The following is a 20,328-nucleotide window of genomic DNA, read 5'->3' on the forward strand; positions in this document are numbered from 1 at the left end:
AGCCACTGCATTCCATCCTGAACAATATAGCAAGACCAAGCCTCTAAAAAAAGAACAGAGACTGCCCTGTCTTCTCACCATGCACAGAGGAAAGGCCATGTGAAGACACAGTGAGAAGGTAGCCACCTACAAGCCGGGAAAAGAAGCCTCACCAGAAACCAACTTTGATGGCACATTGATCTTGGACCTTTAACCTCCGGAACTGAGAGAAAATAAATTTCTGTTTAAGCCACCCAGTTTGTGGCACTTTGTTATGGCAGCCTGAGCTAGCTAATCTAGATCTAAAATGTTATGTGTGCCTGGATAGAGCTAGTTCTTAATTAATTCCTGGCTGCTATTTACTCTTATAAAATCCATTGAGAAGCTCCTGGGTTTCCACTTTGTTCTATAGCAACCTGTCAAACAGTGTTAGTATTTCTTCAGGAGGACCAAGAAAGCAAGGCACTCCTCACTAGATTGCTGAATGGTATTTATGAACTCGGCAGATGAATTACAGTCTTTGTCTGCCCGCTCACACACTTGTTCTAGGACACAAAAGCATTGTTCTACCACTGGTGATAGAGAAGGAGAGAAAATAGACAAAATCCATGCCTTCATAAGCACATTCTCTAGTGAGATGAAACAATGAGAAAATACACAATAGGAAGTGCTTTCCTCACTTTGGCACTCTGCATTATTCTTACCCTGTTTTTCTTCAGCACCCTTAAACACCACCACACATATATTTATCTATCTCCTTCCACTTGAACGTAAACTCCTGAAAAGCAGGACTTTATTTCCTTCTTTTTTTTTTTTTTTTTTTTGAGACAGAATCTTGTCACCAGGCTGGAGTGCAGTGACGTGATCTCTTCTCATTGCAACCTCCACCTCCTGGGTTCAAGCGATTCTCCTGCCTCAGCCTCCCAAGTAGCTGGGACTACTGGCACACACCACCATGCCCAGCTAATTTTTTGTATTTTTAGTAGAGACAGGGTTTCACCATTTTAGCCAACATGGTCCTGATCTTTTGACCTTGTGATCTGCCCACCTCAGCCTCCCAAAGTGCTGGGATTACAGGCATGAGCCACCATGCCCAGCTTATTTGCTTCTTTATTCCCAATATTCCCACTGTCCTTAATAAAAATTTGGCATAGTCCAGTCACAGCGGCCCAATCTGTAATACCAGCAGTTTAGGAGGCTGAGTTGGGTGGATCCCTCGAACTCAGGAGTTCAAGAACATCCTGAGCAACATGGCAAAACATCATCTCTACCAAAAATACAAAAGAAAAAAAAAAAATTATATAGGCATGGTGGCACATGCCTGTAGTTTCAGCTTCTCAGGAGGCTTAACAACTTCATTACAGTCAACTGTAAGGAAATTATCTCCTAGCTGTTAGTTGTCATGTTCTCTGTCTTGTAACAATTCTAAGAAAATGAGGCCAACAAAAGCGCTTGCTGAAACAAGTAACAAAACCTTGATACTATCATTTTCCATCCGTGAGACACCATAATTCTTTTATTTTTTCCCATTTAGCTGGAGTGCAATGGTGCGATTTCGGCTCACTGCAACCTCCACCTCCCAGGTTCAATCAATTCTCCTGTCTCAGCCTCCTGAGTAGCTGGGACTACAGGCGTTTGCCACCATTGTGGCCAATCTTCTGATTTTAAGTAGAGACAGGGTTTCACCATATCAGTCGGGCTGGTCATGAACTCCTGGCCTCAAATGATGCCCCCCCCCGCACCCCCCTGCCCCGTCCTCGGCCTCCCAAATTGCTGAGAATACAGGCGTGAGCCACCACACCCCGCCTGATCTGATTGCTTTCTGTCCTAATTAATACAACATAGTACATGCAAGACATTGCATAGTACATGTAACAACCTCAGTCCTAATTAATACAACATAGTACATGCAAGACCTTCCGTGATCTCAACAGCATTTTTCTCTTCAGCGTTTCCTAGAAATATATGCTATACAACCCTACCTATACTTACTGTATCTAAGATTCATTTAAGTTTTGCTTATTTAAAACATTTCCAAATCACTTCCATTCTCAATCCTCCTAAAATTTACCACTTCCTTTTTTGTCATCCACTGTTCCCCCTACAGAGTGTTCAGAACTCTTTACTGCAGGCACTTGCTCAGTATCTCCTCCAATAATATACTGTTAGTTCCCAGGAAGAAAGGGCATGCGTTGTACATTTTTGTAGTCTCAACACCTAATACATTGCCTGGAACAAGCTAGGGATGCAAATGTTTTGTTAAAATTTTAAAATTGGTAATTTCAGGACCCACACAGAGCTTCTTTCTCCATCACCCTTGTGGAAAATCGCATTAATGACCTAGTTCTTCACCTTTCCCTGTATCCAGTTTCCCATGTAATTTGGCAGTGCTCTCCTGCTACAGGTGAGAAACGTAATTCCCTACCTTTCTGCTCAGCCATCTAACTTACGCTGTTCAAATGGACGTTAGCAGATAGCAGCAAGTGGAGTCTCAAAAAAAGCTTGTGCATTTTAGGATGGTTGGATGGTTAGGATGGTTGACTTGTGCTTCCACCATCATCATGAAAATTATATACCCAAAGTGGCCCACTGATCCCAAAAGAAAGATGAGAAACAAAAAGAGCAGAGCTGCCCAAATAAGCTGCGCAGAAAAGCCCAGCCCAGAGCTGATCCTCAGACAACCTGTAGAAACATGAATGAGCCCAGCCAGGACCAAGCTACCCCAAGCTTGAAACTCCTGAGCTAAATATAAACTGTTATTTTTGTTGTTGGTTGCTGCACACAATTACTGTGGCCATAGTTAACTGATATGGACCCTTTCTAAAAGAGGCCCTTTCCCTTGTATTTCTCTGTAGGCAATAAGAAGTCTTCAACACTGGTTTGGTATTATCACTATTTGATACACAGAAGTCTTACAGGAAATCCTGAGACCACTGCTAGGGCTGTCATATGCATGGATATGATTTTTACAGTCCAACAAAAACCCTATTTCATGCTATGCTGGGGTCCTGGGGCATTATAGGAAGTTTGAAAGAAGTGTAAGGATTTTGTTTGAGTTCTGAACAACTATATAAATATCCTTCAGGATAAAATAAAACAGAATTACATTTTTCCCCCCTTTGTTTTTGTAAAGGCAATTATTATTAAAGAACATGGTAGCCTTGTATTAAATGCTTGCTAAGCACTTATATGGATGTCATTTTGCTAGGCTTTTTTTTTTTTTTTTTTTTTTTTTTTTTTTTTTTTTTTTTTTTTTTTTGAGACGGAGTTTCGCTCGTTACCCAGGCTGGAGTGCAATGGCGCGTTCTCGGCTCACTGCAACCTCCACCTCCTGGGTTCAGGCAATTCTCCTGCCTCAGCCTCCTGAGTAGCTAGGATTACAGGCACGAGTCATCATGCCCAGCTAATTTTTTATATTTTTAGTAGAGACGGGGTTTCACCAAGTTGACCAGGATGGTCTCGGATCTCTTGACCTCGTGATCCACCTGCCTTAGCCTCCCAAAGTGCTGGGATTACAGGCTTGAGCCACCGCGCCCAGCTCTTGCTAGGCTTTTATATAAATGTTAAATTATTCATCGGCCTTATGAAGTCCCACTGTACAAATGACTAAACTGAGGTTGAGGTTAAGCAACTTGCCTTAATTCATTACTAAGTGATGGAAATCCTATTGGAATGTATGCCTTTTGAACTCCAAAGCCAGTGCTCCTCCACTATCTTACACTGAACCTTTGGTTGCTATTACTACTGAAAATTTTAAATATAGAAACAAGTGAACATTTCTTGAATTTATGAGTTCCTTTGAGAACACAGGAATGAAACAGATGTCATTTGATAGCTTAAAACCATTTTCTTTTGATCCTTGTGTCATGCTTAAATGGCACTAGCAGCCACTATCGTTGCTATTGTGATAAAGTGGCTACTACAAACTATTTTTTTTATATTGATATCCAGTTTTGGCAACATCATTGATTAAATGGTTATCTTCTCCATTGTTTGGTTACGACTGACTTGTCATATAGATTTATTTGACTTCTTTCAGTTTCTTTTTTTTTTTTTGAGACGGAGTTTCGCTCTTGTTACCCAGGCTGGAGTGCAATGGCGCAATCTCGGCTCACCGCAACCTCCGCCTCCTGGGTTCAGGCAATTCTCCTGCCTCAGCCTCCTGAGTAGCTGGGATTACAGGCACGCACCACCATGCCCAGCTAATTTTTTGTATTTTTAGTAGAGATGGGGTTTCACCATGTTGACCAGGATGGTCTCGATCTCTTGACCTCGTGATCCACCCGCCTCGGCCTCCCAAAGTGCTGGGATTACAGGCTTGAGCCACCGCGCCCGGCCCTTCTTTCAGTTTCTTAACCTGTGTAATACCTACCTTATAGAGATAATGAGGATCAACTTAAATTATGCATATACAACTAGAAAAGAATACTTGCTTAATGCAGGCTGTGTAGTTGTTCTTTGCATTGCTATTTGGTTTGACTTAAATCAAGTTGCAAACTGTTGTGGTAAGTGTTGCTATATACCTTGAAATCTGATGACCATAGCCATTTGAACATTTTATTTTTCTGACTTATCACAATGTGTCCGGGAATTCCAAGGTCAGGTTTTAAGCCCCAACATCTCATTTTAGGCCTAAGACCAGTATCAGACTATCTACTTTACAAAAGTGCTTTAGTTAACTTTCTCCTCTTTACAGCTTCCATTACACACCTTATTCTGAAGACTATTTTACCCCCTAAGGAAGCTCAAATATGATATAATCAAGTCAAAATAACAAACATATATCCCCTATAAAGTATTCCTACAAATAGTTTAATCTCAATGGAAAGAAGCTTTCAGTTTACAGGAAATAGGTGTTGCAGTCAGTCTCCACGATAGCTAGCCCCCATAATCCCTCCTCTACTGGTATTCACTGCCTTGCATATAATCCACTCGCCTGATTAACTTACTTCCAACCAATATAATACCTTGATTTGAGATATCACTTATGTGATTAGATTATAAAGATTCCATAAATGGTCCTGCCAGCAGACTCTCCCTTGCTGGCTTTGATGATGCAACCTGCCTTACTGGGGAGGCACATATAGCAAAAATCAGAGAGGGCAGTCTCTGGTCAATAGCTAGCTAGGAATTGAGGTCCTCAGTCCAACCCCAAAAGAACTAAATGCCAAGGATGTGAGCTTGAAAATGAAACCTTCCTCACTAGAGCCTTTAGATGGGACACCAACCTTGGCTGATACTTCACAGTCCCAAGTGGAACAAGGAAACAGAGAATCCACCTAAGCTATGTTGAGATTCCCGACCCACACAACATTTGAGCTAATGTGTACTATTTCTAAGTTTTGGGGTAATTTACTAAGGAACAACAGATAACCAATACCGAAGGGTCATAGAAAAATATTTTACAAACACAAAAAGTGAGGTGCTTCACATGCTGGAGTGCCCTAAACATTCCTAAAAGTCAACGATAGTTTTAAAAGATGAAAGACTGTTCTAGATTAAGAGGCCAAAGAAGCATATAACCAAATAATTATTAATAAATACATAAATCTTGATTATTTAGATCTTTTTTTTTTTTGTTTTCACATTTTTATTGGGAGCTGAGAGGGCCCGCCTTGGTCAGTGGAGGTGCTCACAGGTTCTTCAGCCACTCCAGGCTGGGCCCCTGGGGGTCCTGGGGGTGGCTGGGTATGTCCGGCATGTTCCCATCATCACGGACAGGCACTGGGTAGTTGTAGGGCGTGGCCTTGTTGATCATGACCGAGTACTTGAAGTAGGGACTGATTGGGGGCAGAATTACAGTCGCGGCCATCTTGGTCTTGGCGGCGGCGACAACAGCCTATTTAGATCTTTTTTTTTTTTTTTTTTTTTTTTTTTTGAGACGGAGTTTCACTCTTGTTACCCAGGCTGGAGTGCAATGGCGCGATCTCGGCTCCCCGCAACTTCCGCCTCCTGGGTTCAGGCAATTCTCCTGCCTCAGCCTCCTGAGTGGGTGGGATTACAGGCACGTGCCACCATGCCCAGCTAATTTTTTTTTAGTATTTTTAGTAGAGACGGGGTTTCACTATGTTGACCAGGACGGTCTCGATCTCTCGACCTCGTGATCCACCCGCCTCGGCCTCCCAAAGTGCTGGGATTACAGGCTTGAGCCACCGCGCCCGGCCATATTTAGATCTTTTTAAAGCAACAATTATAAAAGGCATTCTTGGAGCAATGAAGAAATATAACATATGGACTAGATATTAGATGTTATGAAATTGCTAATTTCCTTAAGTGTGATATTATCAGTAATAAATTATGTTCTTAAAAATGCCTTCATTCAGCCGGGCGCGGTGGCTCAAGCCTGTAATCCCAGCACTTTGGGAGGCCGAGGCGGGTGGATCACGAGGTCAAGAGATCGAGACCGTCCAGGTCAACATGGTGAAACTCCGTCTCTACTAAAATACAAAAAATTAGCTGGGCATGGTGGCGCGTGCCTGTAATCCCAGCTACTCAGGAGGCTGAGGTAGGAGAATTGCCTGAACCCAGGAGGCGGAGGTTGCGGTGAGCCGAGATCGCGCCATTGCACTCCAGCCTGGGTAACAAGAGCGAAACTCCGTCTCAAAAAAAAAAAAAAAAAAAAAAAATGCCTTCATTCTTATAAGATGCATATTGAAGTATCCAGTTGATAAGCATTTAAGTAATTTCAAAAGAAAGTATAAACTATGGAGATAAAGCAAATCTGGCAAACTACTAATAACTGTGGAATCTAGTTAACAAGTCCACGAACGTTCACTATATTTCCTTCAATTGTTTGCGTTTTTTGTTTTTTTCTGAGACAAAGTCTTGCTCTGTCAACACTCAGGTTGCAGTACAGTGGTACAATCACGGCTCACTGCAACCCTGACTTCCCAGGCTCAAGTGATCCTCTCACCTCAGCCTTCCGAGTAGTTGGGATTATGGGCACGCAACATCACACCTGGCTAATTTTTAATTTTTTTGTATAGATGCAGTCTATGTTGCCCAGGATGGTCTTGAACTCTGGGCTCAAATGATGCTCCTGCCTCAGCCTCCCAAAATGCTGGGATTACAAGTGCAACCCACTGCACCGAGCCTCTTTCAATTTTTATGTATGAATATTTTTATTAAAAAGTTGAAGTGAAACTCATGGAAAAATTATGTTAAAGTCTTCAAAACTGTATTTATAATCACAACTATATGGCATATATTTCTACAGAAAAGAATGCATTATAAATTAGAATAAATTTTTGTTAAAAAAAGACTGAGTAACATTTTTAAAATCTCAAGTCTGGAATTTATCTAAGACTTCCAGGAAGGATGATACATCACAATTGGTCTTTTATGCATTTTATCATTTCCTAATAAAATAACCACAACATACAAGTGATAACTGCTAAGTAACCTACCTCCCACTCTTATCCACAGAATTATCTCTGTGAAGAATCCATTTTTACTTATGCTTCTTCCATCACTTAAGAAGATTATGATGTCCAGGCACAGTGGCTCATGCCTGTAATCCCAGCACTTTGGGAGGCTGGGATTACAGGGAGGCAGAGGCAGGCAGATCATCACCTGAGGTCAAAAGTTCAAGACCAGCGTGATCAACATAGAGGAAGCCCGTCTCTACTAAAAATACAAAATTAGCCAGGCGTGGTGGCATGTCTGTAATCCCAGCTACTTGGAGGGCTGAGGCAGGAGAATCACTTAAATCTGGAAGGGGGAGGTTGCAGTGAGCCGAGATCACGCCATTGCACTCTAGCCTGGGTAACAAGAGCAAAACTCCATCTCAAAAAAAAAAAAAAAAAAAAAAGATTATAAGGTAGATAATAAATTGCATTGCATTGCTATTCAGTTATAAATTCACCAAGTCATATAAATAGCAACAGACTCATCTCAAAGAACCTAATGCTAGAGAGAAGACAATAGTTAAGAAATGGGGACAATAATAATTTAGCTCTTTTGTAGGCAATGGGGTTTCAAATGCAATATGAAGTACATTAATTCCAAGAGTGTACCACTAGAGGTGGGACAGCAATGTGTATCAGTCTAAAAAACATACACTATCTTGATCTACTAACTCCATGCATAAAATATATTCCTAGGGAACTAGTAAGACTCTTTTGAGATTTGTCACAGCATTGCTTGATAGCTGAAAGCTGGAAACAGTGCCAGTTAATAAGAAATGGGTATATCACATGATAGAATATTATATTTATTAATGTGGAGCTCTTTGTACCAAATATAAGTTTAAAAATCAGGTTATCAAAGAGTACGTATGATACAATGCTTTTTTAATAAAATAAAACACATTTACATACATAGTCAATATGCCACAAGATGTTAAGAATAGTTTTCTCTAAATAGTGGCATTACAGGCAATTTTTATTTGGGGTAAATGTGTGTGTGTGTTTTACTCAACAAATGTTTATTACTTTTGTTTTCAGAAAAAACCATTAAGAGAACCATAGGAAAGTTTAACTAAAAAAGAAGGTAATCTTTAAAATATTATTTAGCATATCTTTCAAGCGAGATTGTTTCCTTTTGCTAGGCTAAATTTTGTAATCTCCACAGTAAACATGAAATGGTAGAATAAAAGTTGATACAAAAAAACTTGTAGGGCCGGGCACGGTGGCTCAAGCCTGTAATCCCAGCACTTTGGGAGGCCGAGGCGGGTGGATCACGAGGTCAAGAGATCGAGACCATCCAGGCCAACATGGTGAAACCCCGTCTCTACTAAAAATACAAAAAATTAGCTGGGCATGGTTGTGCGTGCCTGTAACCCCAGCTACTCAGGAGGCTGAGACAGGAGAATTGCCTGAACCCAGGAGGCGGAGGTTGCGGTGAGCCGAGATTGCGCCATTGCACTCCAGCCTGGGTAACAAGAGCGAAACTCCGTCAAAAAAAAAAAAAAAAAAAAAAAAAAAAAAACCTGTACAGTAATAGGAAGCAGTGTTTACATTTTGTCGCCCCTTACATTTTGAAGAGGAAGCTCATATTCTTAACCAAGACTGTCTTACCATTAATCAAAGGTACCTACTTTTCCTAAATATTGCAAATAAATTGTTTGTACTTACAACTGCATGCTACACTGGACTTATAAAGAAGAAAGCAGTGTACTGTAAAGGAACCAGCCAGACCTGTGTTAAACTCCTAATTTTGCCATTTAACTTTGACATAACCACCTAAACCCAATCAACAAAAGGAAAGTATAGGTACCTAACAGAGCCAGTAAACAGAATACTTGGAAGTCCAGGTACACACCAGGAGGTTGCAATTTAATATTCAGTAAAGTACATATCCCCTCTATTTACATTTTACTCATTTCCTTTTGATATTCTGAAAGTTTTTACTTGGATTACTCTGGACACTTAGAACCTTTTCTTGCCCATTTGGGGAAGAATTATTCTAACAAGGGTGTAATTTGGCATTAAGCCAGGAAACTCATGGTTTTTTGTACCATGAATATTGAGAATGTTGCTCACCATTTTTGGCAATGTCCTCTTTGTGAAAAGATCTTTCCCACTTTTAAAAGTAGGAATAGTTATGCTTCTTTCAAGAAATTCGGTTACCTGAGACACAAAAAACTGTGTAATTAATACGATGGTTCCTTCTTTGTATTAATTGCTAAGAAGTTCATACAAATCTGTGAACTACTCTCTAGAAAGTATAGCATGGCATGTGAGTAGTTAACTCACTTAGCTTCAATTTTCTTTTTCTCTCTAAAAATGATTCATCCTATTGTATCTACTTCTGAAAGCAGAGATAATACTGACCCTCATTTAAATGGGTTTTAAGGATTAAATATCAGAGTGTCTACTATACTGCCTGGACCACATAGAGGGCTCAAAAATAGAAATTTCACATGACAGGTTTTGGACTTTCAAAGAATACAGTTTTATGTACTCTTGCTTATGTCATCACCTGATGAAATTAAACATCTTCCAAATTCCCTTTGAAATAATGGAAAATGACAAAAATAAACAGCCACATATCAAAACTAGAATGAAAAATGAAGTTACCTCAAATAGTGAAGGGCAAAATAAACCAGACCCAAGCCTGGTGTTAAATTGAGACCTTGTCTGTCTGAACTGATATATGCCAAACACAGCTTACAAACTGGCTTTTTCTTCATCTAAAAATAAGCCATCAAACAAATATACTTTAGGATTTATAAATGACAAATCAAGAATTTATCTTACATTGTTTTAATATATGAATAATTTATATATTATTTTATAAATTTAACATAATTTAAAAATTTTTTAAGTAGTTAACCTAAAACAAGACCTTGAAATATATCAGTGCTGTTCGAAGAATCCAGCAATGAAAATAGGTGAAGTTAAATAAAAGATAATTGACAACAACAGTTTGGTGTACATAAGTAATAAAAGCAAGTCATATGAATAAAAGCCCTTGTCTCCTCCTTAGTGGCTAAGGCGAGGAGAAAATGTCATTGTCACTGTGTTGCTGCTGATTATAGCTCCTTTTACATTTGTTTTCATACTCTTGAAAACTTACCCAAATTACACAGGAAAATCTCACAATTCAGCAGTGCAAAAATTTTATTTGTTTCCCCTCCCCACCACTTTACAACATCTAAAATCTTACTTAATCCACAGTATTCTCTTTTCTTAATCATCTGGTATCACTCATGTCAAATGTGAGGAAATAAAAACACTAATCAATTACAAATCTCAGTCCCCCTTCCCCATTGCTACAGCAAATTTAGGATAAATCTACAGCATTCACTTACTTTTGCTGGTTCTGATACTGAGGAATACTTTTTTATTTGAGAATCAACACCTAAAGACTTGGCTAATTGTACAGCATTTGAATCATCACTGATAAGTGTTCCAAGAGCCACAAGAAGTCTAAAAGTGGCTTCTAGGTCTTGTACTACTTCCAAAATTGTGCTAATTAATGACAAACATTGAGCTTTCCCTTCAATGTTATGGTCTTTATGAAAACAAACAGAATAGTTCAGGGTCAATGTAGCCAGAGCAATGTGAATGTTCTTATTGTTCCCTGATTTCAGTTCTATTGCATGGGACATCAGTGATTCCCTCTGAGACATCATGAGTTTTTGTCCTGCCTGGCCAACAAAACAATTGCAAAAAGTCCTGAGAGCAAGCAGCTGGTTTGCTGGCTTTCCTTTAGGGTTCAGAAGATTGATGAGATGACTGCTGAACTGAGCCCCTTCCTTTTCATTGCAGAAGTTCTCATTCACGCTGGGGTGTTTAATTGACAACCGAAGAATGTCAAGTGCAGGAAAGACAATATCTATAAAAAAAAATGTCACTCATGTTTATGGAAATAAAGACCATTTCTTTTGACTATCAACTTTTAAGGATTTTTTTCCCACTACAAAATTAACCATTTTCGAAAATGTGAAAAATTATGTGTCTGCTTTAAAAAATACATATATATATATATATATATATTTTTTTTTTTGAGATGGAGTCTCGCACTGTTGCCCAGGCTGAAGTGCAATTGCGCGATCTCAGCTCACTGCAACCTCCGCCTCCTGGATTCACACGATTCTCCTTGCCTCAGCATCCCGAGTAGCTGAGACTGAAGACACACACCAACACACATGGATAATTTTTTGTATATTTAGTAGAAACAGAGTTTCACTATGTTAGCCAGACTGGTCATGAACTCCTGTCCTCAAGTGATCCGCCTGCCTTGGCCTCCCAAAGTGCTGGGATTACAGGTGTGAGCCACTGCACCTGGCCAACTTCTCAGATTTATATAAACTAGATTTATTACTGTAAGATCATATTCACTTTAAAAATAAGGTAACTCTCTCAAGTTATCAAATAGCCTGACACACTGAATATTCAAAAATGAATGGAAAGAATGGAGTGCAGACCTTGTTTTTTTTTTTTTTTTTTTTTTTGAGACGGAGTTTCGCTTTTGTTACCCAGGCTGGAGTGCAATGGCACGATCTCGGCTCACCGCAACCTCCACCTCCTGGGCTCAAGCAATTCTCCTCCCTCAGCCTCCCTAGTAGCTGGGACTACAGGCGTGTGCCACCATGCCCAGCTAGTTTTTGTATTTTTAGTAGAGACGGGGTTTCACCATGTTGACCAGGATGGTCTCGATCTCTTGACCTTGTGATCCACCCGCCTCAGCCTTCCAAAGTGCTGGGATTACAGGCGTGAGCCACCGCTCCCGGCTCAGACCTTGCTTTTAAAAATTCTGTAAGACCAAACGGTTAAACAGAGAGTTTTTTTTTTTTTTTTCTAATTATACTTTAAGTTCTGGGGTACATGTGCAGAACATGCATGATTGTTACATAAATATACACATGCCATGGTGGTTTGCTGCATCCATCACCCCATCATATACATTAGATATTTCTCCTAATGTTATCCCTCCCCTATTCACCTACCCACTGTTCTTCCTCCCTTAGCCCCCCACCCCCCACCCCGACAGTCCCTGGTGTGTGATGTTCCCCTCCCTGTATCCATGTGTTCGCATTGTTCAATGCCCACTTATGAGAACATGCTGTGTTTGGTTTTCTGTTCTTGTGTCAGTTTGCAGAGAATGATGGTTTCCAGGTTCATCCATGTTCCTGTAGAGGACATGAACCCATCCTTTTTATGGCTGCATAGTATTCCATGGTGTATATGTGCCACATTTCTTTATCCAGTCTATCATTAATGGGCATTTGGGTTGGTTCCAAGTCTTTGCTGTTGTGAATAGTGCCACAATCAACATATGTGTACTTGTGTCTTTACAACAGAATTATTTATAATCCTTTGGGTATAGACCCAGTAATGGGACCGCTGGGTCAAATGGTATTTCTAGTTCTAGATCCTTGAGGAATCGCCACACTGTTCTCCATAATGGTGGCATTTACACTCCCACCAACAGTGTAAAAGCATTCCTATTTCTCTACATCCTCTCCAGCATCTGTTGTCTCCTGACTTTTTAATTATCACCATTCTAACTGGTGTGAGATAGTATTGCAATGTGGTTTTGATTTGCATTACTCTAATGAACAGTGATGATGAGCTTTTTAAAATATGTTTGTCAGCTGCATAAATGTCTTCTTTCGCAAAGTGCCTGTTCACATCCTTTGCCCACTTTTTGATGGGGTAACAGGGAAAGTACTTAAGAGAAAAATTTCAGTTAACAAGTGATAGGATGCTTATAGGTTGGTGGGAGTTTTATAATAATCATGGCCCTGGTTAGATGCTGTCTGAATGAATAATCAATCTTAGCATCACTAAAGGTGAGGAATCCAACTTTATGTGTGCCATAATATAAAAGTTGTATGCATCATCATTTATAAAGGATTTCATCTAAAAAAAAAAAAAAAAAAACCTACTGAACCAGAACCTAATTTTGCCACTAGCAGTAAATACAGAGATGGACGAACATATCAGCAAAACCCGTAATATGGGATATTTTGTTGAAAAGAAAAAAAAAGCTTTTTTCTCCAATAAATCAATGGCAAGGACTTTTCGGGAATTAAAAAAGACTTAACTGACATAATTGGAAAAAAGTATACTTATAGTAAATATTTGTAGCCTAGGATTAACAGGTCACTAAGAGTATCTTGAATGCCTGTCAGGGAATCCACAAATGCTTTGAAACGGTATAAAACTGGTGCATGTATGGGGATCATTATATTACTTTCACATTCTCATAAGGCATGTAAGCAAAATAAGATTATCAATTCCAGTAGTGTAGTGAACCTTCTTCATGAAGATTTTCCAAAGTGAATTAGAACTACCCAAGTTAACTTTTATTTAATCTAGAAACACCAGTAACATTGACAGAAATGTAGATAACACTTCTTGCTTTCTAGTTACATTTTTGAAGAGTGTTTATTTACCTTCAGGCCAGTTAATAGCTTTCCACAAAATCTGAAGTTGCTGGACTGTGAGTTTTTCTGAAGAACTATTACATATTAGAGACAGTATCTTCTCAAGAAGTATCAAGTCATCCTCAGTTAACTTCTTCTCTTCAGGTGCAGTTCCATTAAGTTCCTTCAGTTTACCTAGAACCCAAAACCAAACTTTGAAAATTCCCTAACTGGCCAGATAATATATAAATGTCAAGACTTTCAATAAAAGTACTCTAGTGTACACCATGGAGAGTTAAGACTTTTCTCACCAATTATCAAAAACCATAAAATAAGGATAAGGCTTGTGAGTATCATTTTTTCTTTTTTTTTTTTTTTGAGATGGTGTCTCACTCTGTAGCCCACACTGGAGTGCAATGATGCGATCTTGCCCTACTGCAACCTCCACTATCAGGGTTCAAGTGATTCTCCTGCCTTAGACTCCCAAGTAGCTAGGACTACAGGCAGCTGCCACTACACTGGCTAATTTTTGTATCTGCAGTAGAGATGGGGTTTCCCCATGTTAGGCAGGCTGTTCTGACCTCAAGTGACCAGCCTGCCTCAAACTCCCAAAGTGCTAGAATTACAGTCATGAGCCACCGTGCCCAGCCTCCATTTTAAATGACTTTAAAAGCAATATCATGTGTCATATATACTCAACTATCAGTCAATCACCTGGTTTCTCAATGAGAAAATTTATAACAACTTTTTAGCCAATTTATGTCAACTTCTATAGTTGCCAATAAAATACAGTTAAATGCCTACTGATAACATTTAATTTATGACTTAGCCCCATATGCATATCTGACATTACATTATTTTAAAATTTTATTTAATGGACATACTGCCCTTTTTTCTCATGTTCACATTTCATGAAACAATTTCCTTCAAATCCTTCACATGTATCTTTCCTATCAGTATCCTTTTTTATCATGAATACTACTTTGAGTTGTTTCTTCAAAAACCTTTATCTCAAGAATTAAAAAAAAAAAAACCCAAATTCTGATAATAAAGGTAAATTTTTCAAATTTACAACATTGAAATCAATTATAAATGGAAACTTGGACATGTTTCACTAATCTCAGGTATTAACAATTTTAACACTAATAAATAAAAATGAAGTTTATTAAGGAATGCAAAAATCAAGATACCTGTTAAATTTTCACAAGAGTTAAAAGTCTAAAAGTGTGCATATTCTACATTATTCAAAATAAAGCGATTAAGAAAACATTCATGAGTGACTTTTATAAATGTTCATAATACTGACCCTGCCTTATACTCTGGTAAGTATGTTATGTTATCCCAATTAATTCTCATCATAATCTTTGTGGCAAACAAAGCTAACAGTACTCTTAGTACAACACAACAACAAAACACTGTGTTTTGAGGAACACGAATAAACAGAAAAAGGAATCTAAGTCACTAAAGTAGCTTCACTTCTAATGGGAGATTTAAAATGAACTTTTATTATTTCTGAGGGCCACTAATTTTTTAAAGATAAGATCTTTATTTTTCAAATGCTTTACTCATTCATTTTCATTAATTTTTTTTCCTGAAAACATTAAGAGCTTGGGTGGGTAGAACTTATATTTTCCACCTTTAATTTTTTACTGATTAAAGTCATCATAAATTATTTACTTTATGTTTGTGTAAGGCTTCTTACAAAGTATTATAGATCCATTACCAGATTACCTATTTGTCGTGGACATAGTTGTTTAATACCGCAACAGAAATCTCTATTCGTATTAAATGCCCAATTCCTGACACGTCGGGAAGACAAACAACCTTGATGACAACTCAAACAGTCTGTGAATATGAGAAAAGATTAATTATCAAGAGACTTACCTAATATTTGTGTAGGGTTTGCTTGGTCAAAAGTGACAGCCTCTTTTTTAGGGAAATAAATATTCATTGTTTTAGATGCAGCTGATCGGTAGGCACTATTCCCTTTTTAAAGAATAGAAGATGATGACAATCATAAGGAGTGATCAAAAATAAGATTTTTCTAACTACATAACTTAGTTTTCACAATCTATTCAGTGCATGCAGTAAACTAACAACCTCAAGGGGAAATATAAAGAAACCTACAAGGTTTTGTATAATTTTTATTATTTTGGGAATGGAAACTTAAATGTAGAACAAGAACTTTTCATCTCATACTTTCTACTTCTTTTTTCTTTCTGAGACAGGGTGCAGTAGTGCAATCACAGCTCACTGCAGCCTCAATCTCCTGGGCTCAAGCAATCCTCCCACCTTGGCCTGCCAAAGTGTTGGGATTACAGGCATGAGTCACCAAGCCTGGCCTAAGATTCAATCTAAATTATAAATTTTAAAAATCGTCAAAAAATACCATATAATTGTATGGAACTTTCCATTCTCATCTTCTCCAAGGCATACTGATCTCTCCTTTCTTATGTTTTTTATTCAAAATGAGTAGTAGGCATTATCATTTTCTTTCATCTTTTTCTTTATCTTTATAAATTCCCAAGTTGTAAATACCTGAAGGACAGAAGTCCTAGTCTTTTTTTTTTTTAAGTCTCTATTATATAAAAAGAAACTGAGTATCCGATGATGAACAAACTGGCACAAGATGAAAATACTCAATGAATAAACTGATCTTTTTTTTTTTTTTTGAGACGCAGTCTTGCCCTGTTGCCCAGGCTGGAGTGCAATGGTGTAACCTCCGCCCCCTGGGTTCAAGCAATTCTCCTGCCTCAGCCTCCTGAGTAGCTGGGACTACAGACATGCACCACCACGTCCAACTGATTTTTGTTCTTTAGTAGAGACGGGGTTTCACCATGTTGACCGGGATGGTCTCAATCTCCTGACCTGGTGATCCGCCTGCCTCAGCCTCCCAAAGTGCTGGGATTACAGGGATTACAGGTATGAGCCACCATGCCCGACAGTGACCTTAACTAAAGTATAATTTACATCTCACTTACATTTCACATCTTAATCATTGTAACCCCCATTTTGTTCTAATGTACAGTTAAGGTAATTGTGCAAAAATATAAATAAAAGATGTATGTTAATAATTCTGAGAATATTAGGAATAGAAAAGGATGAAGGCAAAGATGAAACAAGTAATGAGAATGGGGTATAAAATTAATTGTTTATAACGAATACATTTTTCTTCACATAAAAATGAGCTATAGGCCGGGCGCGGTGGCTCACGCCTGTAATCCCAGCACTTTGGGAGGCCGAGGCAGGTGGATCATGAGGTCAAGAAATCGAGACCATCCTGGTCAACATGGTGAAACCCCGTCTCTACTAAAAATACAAAAAATTAGCTGGGTATGGTGGCGCGTGCCCGTAATCCCAGCTACTGAGGAGGCTGAGGCAGGAGAATTGCCTGAACCCAGGAGGCGGAGGTTGCGGTGAGCCGAGATCGCACCATTGCACTCCAGCCTGGGTAACAAGAGCGAAACTCCGTCTCAAAAAAAAAAAAGCTTACAAAATCACATGAGAAGTGCTGAACATGGTAGCATGCACATGTAAACCCAACTACTCAGGAGGCAGAGGTGGGAGGATCATATGAGCCTAAGAGTTTGAGCTCAGCCTAGGTAACAAAATAAGATCCCATCTCAAAATTAATAAAAAGTATGCTAAGTTATTAAGTGGTGGGTTTATGGGTGTTTATTTTGATGATGAATAACATATATGTTACTAAATTTCTCTTATATAAATTACAGAGAACATAAAACTTATGTAGAAAACATGTGCCAAAAAATATCTCAGACTTGAAAGAGATGAACAACAAATTTAGTTCTGTGTTTTTCTGACAACTAATACAGAGGAAAACATGCCAGCATATATTCAACGAACAGGTGAGGTATGTCAGACTGTAGACTAGATAACTAAGGATTTTAAAAAAATCAGTTGCTCAGAAGAACAGTAGCTATTCCAGGCCTAAATCAGAGAAACGAATACTTTCCTGGGTCTTCTTAAAGAGAAAAATGCATAATCCAGTGAGTAACATTCTCAACACATTAAGTTAGAATGAAGAAATTAGAATAAACACAGACTTTGTAAGAGCAGTGAGGAAAGCAGACTTACTACAGTAAAACAGTAGTTTCGAATCCTGGATGCGTATTAGAATCACACTGGAAGATTATAAAGCTACCTTTTGTCAAGCCCCCAACTCAGAGCAGAATTAGACCAAGTAAGCACTTCTGGGGATGAGGCTGAAGTATGTTTGTAAAGTGCCCCAGATGATTCTAATAGTAGTAATGAGACAATTCTGAGAAAACTAAAAAAGCCAGACAAGTCTGACCTTGATTTACTATACAAAAAGTTCTCAAGCAAAAATTAAAACAAATTTTCTTACTTTTTTAATTAAAGTTCCAATGAATTTTTAACATCTTAAAAACAAAGAAAAAGAAATAAAAAAGTATGTACCTGTAAATGGATCAACTCCAGCCATGGTAGTTCCCATACCTGCAGAACCTGGTACATAACGACCAGCACCTACAATACAATAATACTTCTAGTAAGCAAAAGTGACTGCAAATTATAAAGATCAAACTGCTCCTTCTTTAAATAGACTCAATTATTCCCATTGTTAAGCACACTTCACAATGGCATCATTATATACATAATAAATATGCCATAAATTGAATACAGACAAATGCTTAGAACAATGCCTGGGCATGTTGTAAGTGCCCAGTAAATGTTAGCTACAAAGTAAACATTGCATGCCTTATATATTATAATCATGGAAGTTTAGTAAATTACAAAAATACAAGTGGATTGGAGAGAAATAAAAGTTTGCAAAACAAAATATGAATGCTATTCTATTAAAGGAGTGGGACTAACACATAACACAATTGGAAAAGACTGAGGTAAGAGTTAGGAGATACTATGACAACAGCCCAGTCACATTTTATTATAGACAATACTTTTGGCTGTCTTACTGAAAATAGAAAGAAGTTAACATAAAAAGTGTAGAGAGAGTATCGGCAGGATTTGGAAATGTTCAGAAAACTGGATCAGCGTTTATGGAAAGAAGAAAACTGGGCTACTCTTCTAGCCTCTCTGAGTTTATACTCTAGGAGTTGTTATAACCAGTACAACACATACAGAAAAGCCAAACAAAGGTAAAAAAGCAAAACAAACCAAAAAAAAGTAAGATTAATTAAAATGAGGAACACAGAATAAATGGATTTGAATTTTAACCATATGCCAGCTAATCATCTTTATTAAAGTATTATGTAGATACCATTATAATTCACAGTATTTTAGAAGCAGAAGGTTGAATAATTTGCCCAAGGCATTAAGCTGTTAAGGGGTAAAGTACAGTCTCACACTTTTCTAAATATGGTTCTCTGTCCACCTGAATGAATCAAATTCAATACAGATTCCCAGAGTTCACCCCAACCCAGGGGTACTCCAAACTGGCTCCACTTTAGAAACACTTAAGGAACTTGAAAAAAATATCTAAGATTGCCAGGCATGGTGGCTCACACCTTTAATCCCAGCACTTTTGGAGGCTGAGGCAGGCAGATCACCTGAGGTCAGGAGTTTGAGACCAGCCCAACCAACATGGTGAAACCCCTTCTCTACTAAAAATACAAAATTAGCTGGGTGTGAGTGTGCATGCCTGTAATCCCAGCTACTTGGGAGGCTGAGGCAGAATGGCCTGAACCCTGGAGGCGGAGGTTGTGGTGAGCTGAGATCGCACCATTTCACTCCAGCCTGGGCAACAAGAGCAAAACTCAGTCTCAAAAAAACAAAACAAAAAAGGAAAAAAAAAAATCTAAGATCAAACTACAACCAAGATCATTTGTTTAATTAGAATCCTTGGGTGAGAGATCAGAGCATGAATAGTTTTAACCTCCTCACTTATCTAGTGAATCACAATCTCTTGGTGGTAGAACCCTGGGATAAGTAATTTAAACAAGATTCCCATATCATTCTAATAAACATTAGCAGTTTAAGGACTGCATAAATTAGTAATAAAAGGAGAATTAAGATTGACTTTAAGTTGTAGCCGAATAGGGAAATCTTTCGGCCCCAGTGCTGTTGACAAAGTTAGGAAAACATCATCATCCTCAACAATAACTGACATATACCAATGGCTTAAATATACTCCAGGCATTTCGCTTAACATTTACACATATGATGCTATTTTGATACCTCGATATGGTGGATGCTGTTATCTATTTATATAAAAGTGTATTCAATTATCCTAATGATATCCTAATTCTCTTGGACACTGTGCATACTATCTTGCATATCTGCATAATCACTGCATCTTCTGAGTTACTGACATTATGGAACAGTGAGATATGCTCTGCACTGTTTCACAACTGCTGATAAAGAGAAAGCCATCTACTCTTCAGATGCTTATTACCTTTTCAAATCACAGTATGTTATCAAAGACTTCCTTATACCATCACAGCAATTAGCGTGATAGCTAATTCTTTTTTTTTTTTTTTTTTTTTGAGACGGAGTTTCGCTCTTATAACCCAGGCTGGAGTGCAATGGCACAATCT

At 38.4% G+C, this 20,328-nt stretch overlaps 2 protein-coding genes across 2 annotated transcripts in view; both read right to left on the reverse strand.

Annotated features, from left to right (window-relative positions):
- Nucleotides 1-5,562: 5,562 nt before the first annotated feature.
- LOC120366323 (NADH dehydrogenase [ubiquinone] 1 alpha subcomplex subunit 3) lies at nucleotides 5,563-5,810 on the reverse strand. The gene has a single exon (XM_039474689.2). It carries the CDS (start codon nucleotides 5,789-5,791, stop codon nucleotides 5,612-5,614), a length of 180 nt encoding a protein of 59 aa, XP_039330623.1. The 5' UTR covers nucleotides 5,792-5,810; the 3' UTR covers nucleotides 5,563-5,611.
- A 4,713-nt stretch (nucleotides 5,811-10,523) lies between these two features.
- Nucleotides 10,524-20,328, reverse strand: part of PLAA (phospholipase A2 activating protein) — a 46,386-nt gene continuing 36,581 nt past the window's right edge. The window contains exons 11-14 of the mRNA XM_039474911.2: nucleotides 18,233-18,301; nucleotides 15,680-15,781; nucleotides 13,826-13,990; nucleotides 10,524-11,259 (exon numbers count right to left, since the gene is read on the reverse strand). Of these exons, the coding sequence (XP_039330845.1) occupies nucleotides 10,694-11,259; nucleotides 13,826-13,990; nucleotides 15,680-15,781; nucleotides 18,233-18,301 (902 nt within the window). The 3' untranslated portion in view covers nucleotides 10,524-10,693. The remainder of the gene's footprint in view (nucleotides 11,260-13,825; nucleotides 13,991-15,679; nucleotides 15,782-18,232; nucleotides 18,302-20,328) is intronic.

Source organism: Saimiri boliviensis, chromosome 2 (genome assembly GCF_048565385.1).
Source record: "Saimiri boliviensis isolate mSaiBol1 chromosome 2, mSaiBol1.pri, whole genome shotgun sequence".
Taxonomy (NCBI): domain Eukaryota; kingdom Metazoa; phylum Chordata; class Mammalia; order Primates; family Cebidae; genus Saimiri; species Saimiri boliviensis.

Excerpts from the sequence above, each read along its gene's own strand:
- LOC120366323 (XM_039474689.2), bottom strand. The coding sequence starts at position 5,791 with ATGGCCGCGACTGTAATTCTGCCCCCAATCAGTCCCTACTTCAAGTAC.